The sequence below is a fragment of the Asparagus officinalis genome, chromosome 3 (assembly GCF_001876935.1).
Source record: "Asparagus officinalis chromosome 3, Aspof.V1, whole genome shotgun sequence".
In the NCBI taxonomy this organism is placed as follows: Eukaryota; Viridiplantae; Streptophyta; class Magnoliopsida; order Asparagales; family Asparagaceae; genus Asparagus; species Asparagus officinalis.
In genome coordinates this window covers 18823517-18834890 of record NC_033796.1, presented here as the reverse complement: position 1 = coordinate 18834890, position 11374 = coordinate 18823517, and the positions used below count along the sequence as shown (strand labels likewise).

General features: G+C 39.2%; 1 protein-coding gene across 1 annotated transcript; it reads right to left on the bottom strand.

Annotated features, from left to right (window-relative positions):
• Positions 91-623, bottom strand: LOC109832120. Its single transcript, XM_020399558.1, has one exon. It carries the CDS (start codon positions 477-479, stop codon positions 192-194), a length of 288 nt encoding a protein of 95 aa, XP_020255147.1. The 5' UTR covers positions 480-623; the 3' UTR covers positions 91-191.

Below are 11374 nucleotides of genomic sequence, written 5' to 3'. Positions count from 1 at the left end.
AATACTCCACACATCCAGCAAAAAGAAACTGAAATGAAATAGAGAAACTAAAAAGAGTTTTGCTAAAACTGCAGCTAAATTTATTTTCAAAATTGTGTACAAATCAAAGAAGAATCGAAGGCAACCGATCTCTTAATTTGATCTTTGGGCCATCTCCGTGCTTTGACCCTAACATCAATCTATATATCCATCTAATTGGGTCCCCAGCAGCTCAAGTACATAACTTTTCTCAATGACTCCTCAGACTGCCTAGCTTTCTCTTGTCTCCTCTCTTCCCTTAATTTATCAATTGAAGAAGAAGCAGAAGCGGGAAGTTTTCTTCTGACTTGAGAAGAGGAACCTATGTTGCTCTTAGCGTGTTGATGGAGGGATCTCAACACATAGTTCCATCTGCACGCTCCTCCTTGATCTTTGAGTGCTTCAACTGCTCCCACGCTTGCAGCCACGATCCAAGATGCTCTGCTTACTGAAGTTGCCATCTCTTTACAAACTTCTTTCTAATCAATTGGGTACTTCTGATGAAAATAGAGGGAAATATTTGTGTTCGGTTGATGGGAGGATGTAGAGGCACTTGGGATGTTTTTATAGTTACAGAGGAGCCCAGCCAGCAACTGCTGCTGGTTTTTAGTCCAGAGTCTAAGAGACCGGGGGCTACTTTGGCCTGTTTAAGGAAAACAAGCTGAAAGTTTGAGACAAAAGGTACACAAGGATATAAAGGGATGATGTATCATTTCGTTTCTTTCTAAAAAGCCACTAGGTTCCATACAGAATCACACTTCCTACTAAAACCGTTGGCATGCGATCGCGCAGTTCTGATCCCCAAATGTTAGGCAAATTTCCAATTTTAGCTCGAGTCCTTCTATTTGTCACGCGAGACGGGATCACGCACCCATCTCGCGTGACAAAAATCATTTCCGTTTTAGCTCATTGTTTTTTTGCATTGTAGGTCAAAAATGTCCGCTCATATATGGACGGTTCTGATAGGATAACTACTGTCTATATTGTTTATCTATACGTGCACGGTTGATGCGCAGGGGTGATGCGGGACACAGTTAGATATGAACATTATTTATCCATGTGTCCTGTGTCCATATCAATAATGAAGTTATTGCCTTATTACTTATTAGTGAGATAGATTCCTAATGATTCACTTACTAGTAACTTCTGATCAATCAAGTCGTCTATATGTAGGAAAGTTCTGTCATAGTTTCCAAAGAAAACGTCAGCTAGATACTGTTAAAAACTACAAATGGATATGAATAAATGGATGCTTTTTGTAAGTTTGGTTTAAACTAATCCCTTCAATTCTCCTTAGTTGTTTCAAATTAACTCCTCTAGTTTTTTCTTCTACTTTTGATAAGAGAGAGTAATTACGAATTGAAGACATATTAGCAATTTCAGTTATTTAAATAGATAATTTTAAAATATGGGTAAATTACACTAAACCCTTAAGACCTTTCAGTGTTTGTACTACACCTCTAATATATTTCGAAGTAGTACTAAACCTCTTATAGCTTTTGCAAAAAACCCTAATATCTTTTGGATAAATTACACTAAACCCAATAACTTGCAAAATGCCTTTTTATGTTGTTTTTTGTTATAAATTACAGGGTCATCTGCTGAATGCAGAAACTTATAGGGCTTTTGTTTTGTTTTACAATTCCAGTTATTGAGGTTTAGTGTGATTCAGAAGTTATTGGGGGTTTACTTTAAAAAGTTAAAAATCATTGGGATTTAGTGTGATTTCCCCATAAATTAACTTAGGAATAATACATAATATCAGTTTTAATAATTTGACGGTCTAGTTACAAAATATGAAAGATGCAAGGGGTTATTATCGGGAAAACCCTTGACTAACTTGCAAATAGCTTCAGAAGGAAACATGACTTCCCCTTTTCTTTTTATTTTTATTTTTTTATTAAAGAGAAAAGCTTAGTGGTAATAGAATACAACTTTTATCCGAGCATTTTGCACGCGAGCAGAGAATTCTAAGCCATCCACAAGAGTACACATTGGCAGCTAAGAGATTTCAATTGCCCCTTTTAAAACTAATAACACAATGCTCATATGTAAGATGTTCCAATAAGATTTAGAAGAATTCAGCAACATATAAACTTCACGATCACTCAGTAGCAAGCACGCCCAGTGGCGGAGCGGAGCCACATGGGGCTTGCCCTGGGCAGCTTGTTGTGCGCAGCGGAAATTTCGGCAGAGTTTCTGGTGCACAATAAGAAAGAAAGATCGATAATAATTCCCGTCTCACCAAGGAGACAAGAATCTGAAGCGGATATCTCAACAAAGTGAGATATCGGCTCTTCCTCTCATCAGTTCTAGGACTGACCTGTCGAGGGATCCTAAAAACTATTACAATGGCCACAAACTCAAACAATCAATTTTACGTGGTTCGGCAAACTGCCTACGTCCACGGGGCAAGGAGGGGGGAGATCTACTATTAGAGAGGGAGAATACAACTAGGGTTTACAATCACTCAATCTAAACCCTCAAACAAATACTCTCAAACCCCTCACAAAAGTACAGCCGTCAAAAACCCAAGAACAGCCGCCAAAACAACCCAAAGAACAGCTACCGCTGGACTTTGCAATTCTCCAAAGCTTGTGTGGTTTATGGGTCCCATGTTCACAATTCTCCACCTCGGTGAAGTTTTTTCAAAACTGAGCCGACACCGACCAAACCAAATGTCTCACTTGTTGTGTCCAGTACACCGTGAAACAATTCACGACAACAGACTCAATCCATAACAAGTCGAGAACCCAAATGAGAATGTAAACACTCTCCAAATGTCAGTATCAACTCACCAAATCGATCTCACCCCCATCAAAAACCAAACCCGGCTGCATCATAAAGACTGCCTACGTATCCTCTTGCCCAAGGAATCAAGCCGAACGTAGTTCACCCAAATGGCCTCCAAAGGCCTCAATCCACTAGAAGAGTTCGTAACCCTTCTCCAACATCACGACCAAGTCTACGGCTGATAGTACCTCCACCAATGGTCATATCCAAACTGCATCTATCAGCTGCACTCGAGTCAAAATCCAACTCATCATCTGCATCTGAATCCAAATGACTTCCACGCTGTGTTACCTCAGCTGGAATCCCAACCAATGCAGAATAACCTGGAGTATGTGGGAAAATCCCCACCCAATGTGGAGTAGCATCAATCTCCACCTGCTGCGATACCTCTAAGGTCTGTCCAAAACTCTTCACCTGCTGAGAGTCAATTGGCTTCCTCATCGAAGCCTCAACCAAAGTGACACTACCAAACCTATCTTCCAATAGAATTTTACCTCCAATCACAGCAGTTGACAACTCTTTAATAGGATGACCCAAATATGTTGAAGCCTCTGTCCAGAAACTCTTCTGCAAACCATTGCTCGACCACAAACACCGATCCTCCTCCAGCACGGCACGGTTCTCCAAATTTGTCACCTTATCTAGTTGCCCCAAGATTTCCTTTCCAACGAAGTGTCTCGCAATGCCGTGAGCTCGGCTCCAATACAGAAATAGGTCCATCTTGTACCTCCCACCAGAATGGAGTACCTTCACCTTTCTGTCTATCACACACTTCTTCAATCTGTTGGATACTACTAGGACTTTCTCCAAAGGGGATTTGGTTGCAACCCAAACACGCCTAGAACAGCCACCAACAAAGGAAACCAAACGCCCTATTACCTCCCAATGATGCCCCTTGGAAGGCCCCCAAACATCCACGTGAACCCCTCCAGAACGACCCTTAGCACGGTGAATAGAGGTGCCACACTTCACCTCGGTCTTCTTGCTCACATCAACATGTTCACTGGACTTCAAACTGCAGGTCTTTGCACCCTCTTTCAATCTATGCGAGGAATCAATACTGGAATGGTCAAGCCCCAAATGCCGCAGTCTAGTCAAATCAATAGAAGTCGCCAGCTCTCCACCTGCCACTATACCTCCAGTCAAGTAATACAGCTTATTCCTCCTGACGCCCTTCATTACAATCCGAGAGTCTTCCACAATCTTAAGAACCATGTCCTCAATTCGAACATTCAGGCCCTCTCCAACCAAAGCTCCAATTGAGATCAAGTTCTTCTTCAAAGAAGGAACATATCTCACATCATTTAACTCTCTAACAGTCCCGTCAAACATTTTGATGCGAATTCTTCCTATCCCAAGGATCTGGCATGCACGGTTATCAGCCATGTACACTATACCACTATCCAGCTCCTAAAAACTGGAGAATCATTCCCTTCTAGGGCACACATGATAGGTCGCACCACTATCCAACATCCATTCAGATTCCTCCGAATAGCTATCTGTAGGACTGATAGAAAGCGAATAAATAGAAGAGTCAGAATTATTACCATCCGATACGATGTTTGCTTCTGATGATGGTTGCTTCCCTTTTCCCTTCTGCTTATTCTTCATCCATTCGTCGAGCTTTGGGCAGTCTTTCTTCCAATGACCAGTCTCCTTGCACCAAGCACACTGATCTTTTCCTACTCTAGACTGTGACTTCCAATTCTTTCGGTTCAGATTCTTCCCTCTTGCGACCAACGCCTCTGCTACCGACTCAGTCGAATTCTCCTTATCCTTCTTCCGAAGCTGATAATTCACCAATGCAGCAGTGACCTCACTATACGAAAGAGATGCCTTCCCATTAATCAGAGTAAGGACGAAGGTTTCATATTCCTCGTCGGGCAAGGAACTCAACAACAGCAACGCCTTGTCCTCATCTTCAATCTTGACATCCACATTCGCCAAATCCGCAAGAAGCTTTGTGTAGTGGTTCATGTGATCTCTAATGGAGGTTCCCTTCTTCAACTGGAAACGATAAAGTCTCATCTTCAAATGCAAGCGATTTTCCACACTCTTGGTCAAATACTTGCTTTCGAGAATCTCCCAAATCTTCTTCGCAGAAGTCTCATTCATCACATCATATTTTAGATCTTGAGTCAAACAAGACCTAATCACACCACACGCCGTTCGATTCATCTTTTTCCAAACCTTCTCTTCAATCTCATCTGGCTTGCCATCTAACTCCAAGGTATCCTCCAAATTCTGCGCGTTCAGCGCATCCAAAACCTCGCATCTCCATAATCCAAAGTTGTTTGTGCCATTAAATTTCTCCACATCTATCTTCATAGAGTGGATATTCAAACTCTGAATAGTCTTCACGCCAGAAGAACCACCCTCGACTCCCGAAGCACCTTCTTTCCCCGACATCTTACGCACCAACGAACGAAGAATAGATCCAAAACTAAAAAGATAGAGTCTTTACCAAAAAGATCCCACCTTTCTCACCAAACGAAGCCCTAGTCGAACTTCCAAATTGATCTACTCCTCCAAATAGCCCAAGCGTAGCCCGAGCTCTGATACCACTTGTTGTGCGCAGCGGAAATTTCGGCAGAGTTTCTGGTGCACAATAAGAGAGAAAGATCAACCCTAGATCTGGAATCTGGGCTCTGATACCACTTGTTGTGCGCAGCGGAAATTTCGGCAGAGTTTCTGGTGCACAATAAGAGAGAAAGATCGATAAGAATTCCCGTCTCACCAAGGAGATAAGAATCTGAAGCGGATATCTCAACAAAGTGAGATATCGGCTCTTCCTCTAATCAGTTCTAGGACTGACCTGTCGAGGGATCCTAAAAACTATTACAATGGCCACAAACTCAAACAATCAAATATTACGTGGTTCGGCAAACTGCCTACGTCCACGGGGCAAGGAGGGGGAGATCTACTATTAGAGAGGAGAGAATACAAATACTCTCAAACCCCTCACAAAAGTACAGCCGTCAAAAACCCAAGAACAGCCGCCAAAACAACCCAAAGAATAGCTACAAACTTTGCCTCTGCTGCAGCCGCCAACTTTTTCTTCTCTGCAGCCGCAACCAATCCCTTGCAAAAGCCTCACTTTTTCTTTCGCCTGCTGCCATTTATTCCCCCTCAGCCTTCGCACCTGCACGCCCAAAGCCCTAGAACCGAATAATTAATCCTATTTATAAGTGAATTTGCGGGCGTTCGGGTCGTGGGCTCTTCACACGTTCACGCGGCTTTCGGCTTTGCAGCAACACGTGAGTGCTTCATTCACGTGGTTTATGGGTCCCATGTTCACACAGCTGCCCAGGGCAAGAAAGTAAAATCAGATAGCCCTGTCGTCGACTTCTGGAGGCTCGTCGTCGACTCCGACGAGAAAAGCCCCTCGACGGCCGAGCTCGAAGAATTTCTCCTCACTTCCCCGCTCAAAGCTTGGTTTTGTGCCGACTCCGACGACGAAGGAGCAGGAGGACGAGGCACCTCCTTCAAAGTGGAAATCGGGGAGCCTGGTCGTCGTCTTTTGCGAGGGTCCCGTGTCGGAGCCGACGAGGGGATGCCCCTCGACGGCTGAGCTCGAAGAGCTTCTCCTCGCTTCCCCGTTCAAAGCTTCCCCGTTCAAAGCTTGGTTTTGTGCCGACTCCGACGACGAAGGAGCAGGAAGACGAGGCATCTCCTTTACCGATATATGCGCCTTGGGATTCATCACCAGCCAGGATTATTTTTTCGTCCAGGGAAAAAAAATCATCGCCAGCTAGGATTATCTTTTCACCCAGGGCAAAAAAAATCTTGACTATGTCACCGAGCACGTCACAGTGGCACCAAAACACAATTCTACCGGTAGAGGGGTGAGCTTACTCTTTACTGTCACAGAGAGTGAACCTTTATACTAAAATGTGATGATCGATTTCTTTTTTTTCTCCCGTCAAGGAAAATAGGGAAATGGAAAACAGAATGACAAGATGGAAACCAGCTAATTCCTCTGCTAAAATATGGTTTAACAAAAATCAGTATTCTTTTTTTTTTTTTTTTTTTTCTTTTTTTTTTTTTTTTTTTTTTTTGCCGTGTAGATTTCTAAGACATACTAAATCATGTTATAAAAATTGCTCTGCTTTGAATCTCTTCTAATAATGCAAAATTCCTTATCTTCCTCTTTATCCTTTTCACATTTACAAAGTTTGAAGGAGTACAAAATCAATAGGATTTCTAATTAGGTCCCCAACAGCTCAAATACATGACTTTCCTCAATGACTCCTCGGACTGCTTGGCTTTCTCTTCAGTGATCCTCTCCTTCCTCAATCTCTCAATAGAATTAGCAGCTGCAGCCGAAGCCATCCTCTTATTATTAGCTTTCGACGCGTGTTGATGGAGAGACCTCAACGCATGGTTCCATCTGCACAATCCTGCTTGATCTTTGAGCGCTTCAACTGCTCCAACACTTGCAGCCACAATCCAGGACGCTCTGCTTGCTGAAATTGCCATCTATTAGCTTGAAAAATGTATTGTAATGTGGAAGTAGAACGATAATTTTTTTAGGACAAAATGTATTGTATTGTAATGTGAAGTGGGAGTGAACTTATATAAGCAGAGAGTAGAGTAGGAAAAACCCAAATGCTAGCAGCTGATGGTTTTGAGAATCCAGGGTCCAAGAGACCGGGGGCAATTTGGCTTGTTTAATTGGCAAAACCGCGGTATTTTAGGACAAATCGTACGAGGGAGGTTGGGGGGATAAGGTAGTGGATTTATTTGTTTGTTTCTGGGATGGGGCTCCACGTATGCACACGTAAACAACCCAAATTTGAAAATTTGGGCTTCTTTTTTTTCTTCTTCTTCTTCTTCTTCTTTTTTTTTTGGGGAAGCGTTGAAGTTATTCGATATTAGGCCCTTAAACCTTTCATATTTTAAATTTAGTCTCCAAATCACCGAAATTCCATTAAGGGCGTGTTTGGTTCTTGGGAAGCACATCTGGTTTCGTGCTGAAAGCCTGTCAAAACGTCAGTTTTTAGAGAAATTAACGCGCCCTAAGTCTTCGAATTGTTACGTTAATTTGAAATTAGTCTTCCAAATTTCTATTTTTATTAGGACCCTCGTTCCTTAAGCTATTATGAAATTAGTGACTCCCATCAAAAGTAGAAGTAGCAATTAAAGAGATAAATTTGAAATACGAATTAGAATTTGGGGATCTAAAAGCAAATTCAATGATTTGATGGACCAATTCAAAATGACTCACGAACTGTGAATCTTATAATAATTTTAGTGATTCAAAGGATAAAATTCATGACAAGAATGATTCGAAGGGCAAATATCGAAAAAATATTTCCATCTCTTCTTGAGACATTGTTTTTTGGAAAGGTTAATTGCATCTGATATTCTTAATGTACGGTGCGATTACATAGATTACCTTGGCGTCTACATAATCTACACAATTAATCTCGAGATACATGATTGTTTTTTACATCAATGGCCATCGCCATTCTCACTCTATCCTCTTCCCGGTCCCTAAAATCGGGTTTTTGAGTAAGTATGAGGGGTTAAGGTGGACGTTTGAAGGGGATATTGGAATGTGCTAGGAGAGAGGGTGAGAATAATGGGTCGAGATTCTCTATATCCTTGATTATAAAGAAGCCCTACAGTTATTTAGATGGTTTATTAGTTTATTTAGTAGGTCTCATACTTAACAGATATTTGACATAATTTATGTAAGCAATATCATGCATGGGGTCTACTCAGTGTAGAAAGGTTATTGTCAATTATTAGAGTTTCTTTTTTATTGTCATGGAAACCACCTAATAGATATGGTGATTATATAGAAACCATCAGTAATTTTTAATTTATACTAAAACCACCTAAAAAGTCTGGCTTCCCTTCAATCGACCACCCATGCCCAATTTCTATTGAAATTTTAGCCAAATTTCCACTAATACCCTTAATGAGGGCATATGCACGCATGTATTTCCTAAAAACTATTAAGGGTATTATCAGAAATTTGTTCAAAAAGTCTACAAGAAATGGTCGGGGTGGTCGTTTGAAAGGGAAGCATATGGTCGTTTGAAAGGGAAGCATACTTTTTAGGTGGTTTCTGTATAAATTAAAAATTGTAGGTGGTTCCTATACAATCACTCTATTTATTAGGTGTTCATAAAAAAACCTGGGTCATCAGTGATGATTAGTTAGGAGCGGAAATGAACAAATTTCGAATCAAATATCATAGCATTCATATTCGACTATTCAAATTCGTATTCAATTTTAAAGTGAACGAGAAATGTGTATTTGAATTCAATTCGATTAGTATTCGGATATTCGACAACTATTCTTGAAAATTCATTAACCATTTCTATAGTATTTTGTAAATTATTCGATTCATATCCATTAAATATTCGATAAATATTTGCTATCATATCCTATCCTTGTAATGCAATAAAACCAATGAATATGCAACCTAGTGAAAAATTTTATATTCTCAAATCAAAACCTACTTATATGAGGCTATATGCGTACAAAACTATTAGGATGCATAAAAATATAATAACTAACATTTATAGATCTAAAGTGCAATATATAAATGAATAGTTTATTAAACATACAAATCAAATATATCTATAGTTAAATTCTATTTGTTTATGAACTAAATACTAAAAACTCTTCGTACATTGTTAAACGAACTATCGAATCAAATATGACTAAATATTTAAGTGAATAAATACCAAACTATTTATTAAATATTTGGTTCGTTCCTAACCTTAGGCATAAAGTGTGAAGAGATGAGGAGACCATGATTGAGGGGACGATTTAATATAAACCCCCTATCTCACGCCACATTATGATGAAGTGGATGTACATTCAATAACTTTAAGTTAGCGAGAAAAAGAAAAATTTCTAATAAAAACAAGAGGTTTGCTTCGGTGCTCCAAAAATAGTTTTTTTAAATTTTTAAATTGACAAAAATAACAAATTAGCTAAAATAAGAAAGGATATTTTAGTCTTTCAAAAATCTCTTTCTCAATCTTACGTCTCAGTTCCACCCGCACAAAAGGAAAAAAAAAGGAAAAAAAAGAAAAGAACCAGTTGAATTTCCTTACTTGTAGCTTCTCTTATTTTTGCATACTAATAGAAAATACATGTCCTGCACGGTTTGCAATTTTTTTCCATTCAATCAAATTTACTTCTCAATCTCACGAATGTGGTTAATTAGAAACCAATTGAACCATCCTCACGCTAGGCAGTCTATTTCCAAAAGAAAATCTATCTTTATATAGAAAAACAAATGATTACTGATTTGAAGAACGAGAACTTTAAGGGCTTAACAACTACATCATACTATATAATTAAATTTTTTAAAAAAGGAAAAATAAGAGGTACCTTTCATGGCGTTCTCTTTCTCTTCACGAGATTTTTTGGAGTCTAACCGGTTTCTTCTAATGGAAAGTGCGGAGAAAAGCTTCGGTTTTAATAGTTAATTAAAGAATTCTAATTAACGATAAATTCTGTTTCTCCCATAAATTATATTTCCTAAAATAACATTTTTACCCATAGTTAATTACAATTTTGGGTGTGGAACACCTCATAACCGTTAAATCTATCTACCTAGAATTGTGAGAGCTATTTTTAAGGAATTTATTTACGGATATGTCATTATTGCTCCAACTAATCTCTATGGAGCACTGAAGCGGTAGGCTAAAAACAATTACATCACCTTCGACATTCTTGTCGTTGAAGAGAAAAATATGTTAATGCTGCCGAAGCATTTTAAACTATCCTAATTTTAAAGAGGATTGAAATAAAATATCAATTTGATAATTGTACCTTTTCTAACCAAATCACATCAGTAAATTGAAAATGCTATTATAAAAAAAAACTCTAGTTCGAATCGACAATCACAAAAAACAATAAAAATCGAATTGGGATCCTCTACTTATGAGGAGGTTCCTAAGATCTCCCCATGAGATTTGGACCGTGATCTCTTCATGAGCAAAAGTAGAGGGAGGATAAGGATGAGATCTTGGCATTTGATTGATAAATCAAAAGCTAAGATACGAGATATTAGGAACATTATGCATTAATAGAGGATACAATTTATAAAAATCCCTTTTATGAGGTATGATAGTAGATGGTAGATTTATGGCCAGATTTGTTAGAGTGACGAGATTTACCACCAGGAAAAACCCATCAATTTTTTTTATAAATATGGCCTGTCGTGATCTGATCTGATTAGAGACTGATACAATAATTCAAAATTCCGCGGATTCAAATGCTTAATAATAGACCAAATGTTTAATCGAAAGTCATGGTTATTTCTACAAAACACTCCGCCTATAAAATTTGAGCGTAACTAAAACATAGAGAGTTCTCAGTAGATCCTAATTCTGGAGGGGGCACAAGATTCCATCTCAATTGAAGCTTCATAATTTATGGTAGTACTCCATATTGAACAAAGAGAAAGCGTGAGGAAAGAGGGAGAGTACAAAGAAATTTCGCAAAAGTTATAATTAAACTCATCTTCAAAAATTGTATACAAGATTACAAAGAAGAATGAAGAGGAGCCCATCTCATAAATTTACATTGGCTC

Coding starts and splice junctions, on each gene's coding strand:
- LOC109832120 (XM_020399558.1), bottom strand. CDS start 479: ATGGCAACTTCAGTAAGCAGAGCATCTTGGATCGTGGCTGCAAGCGTG.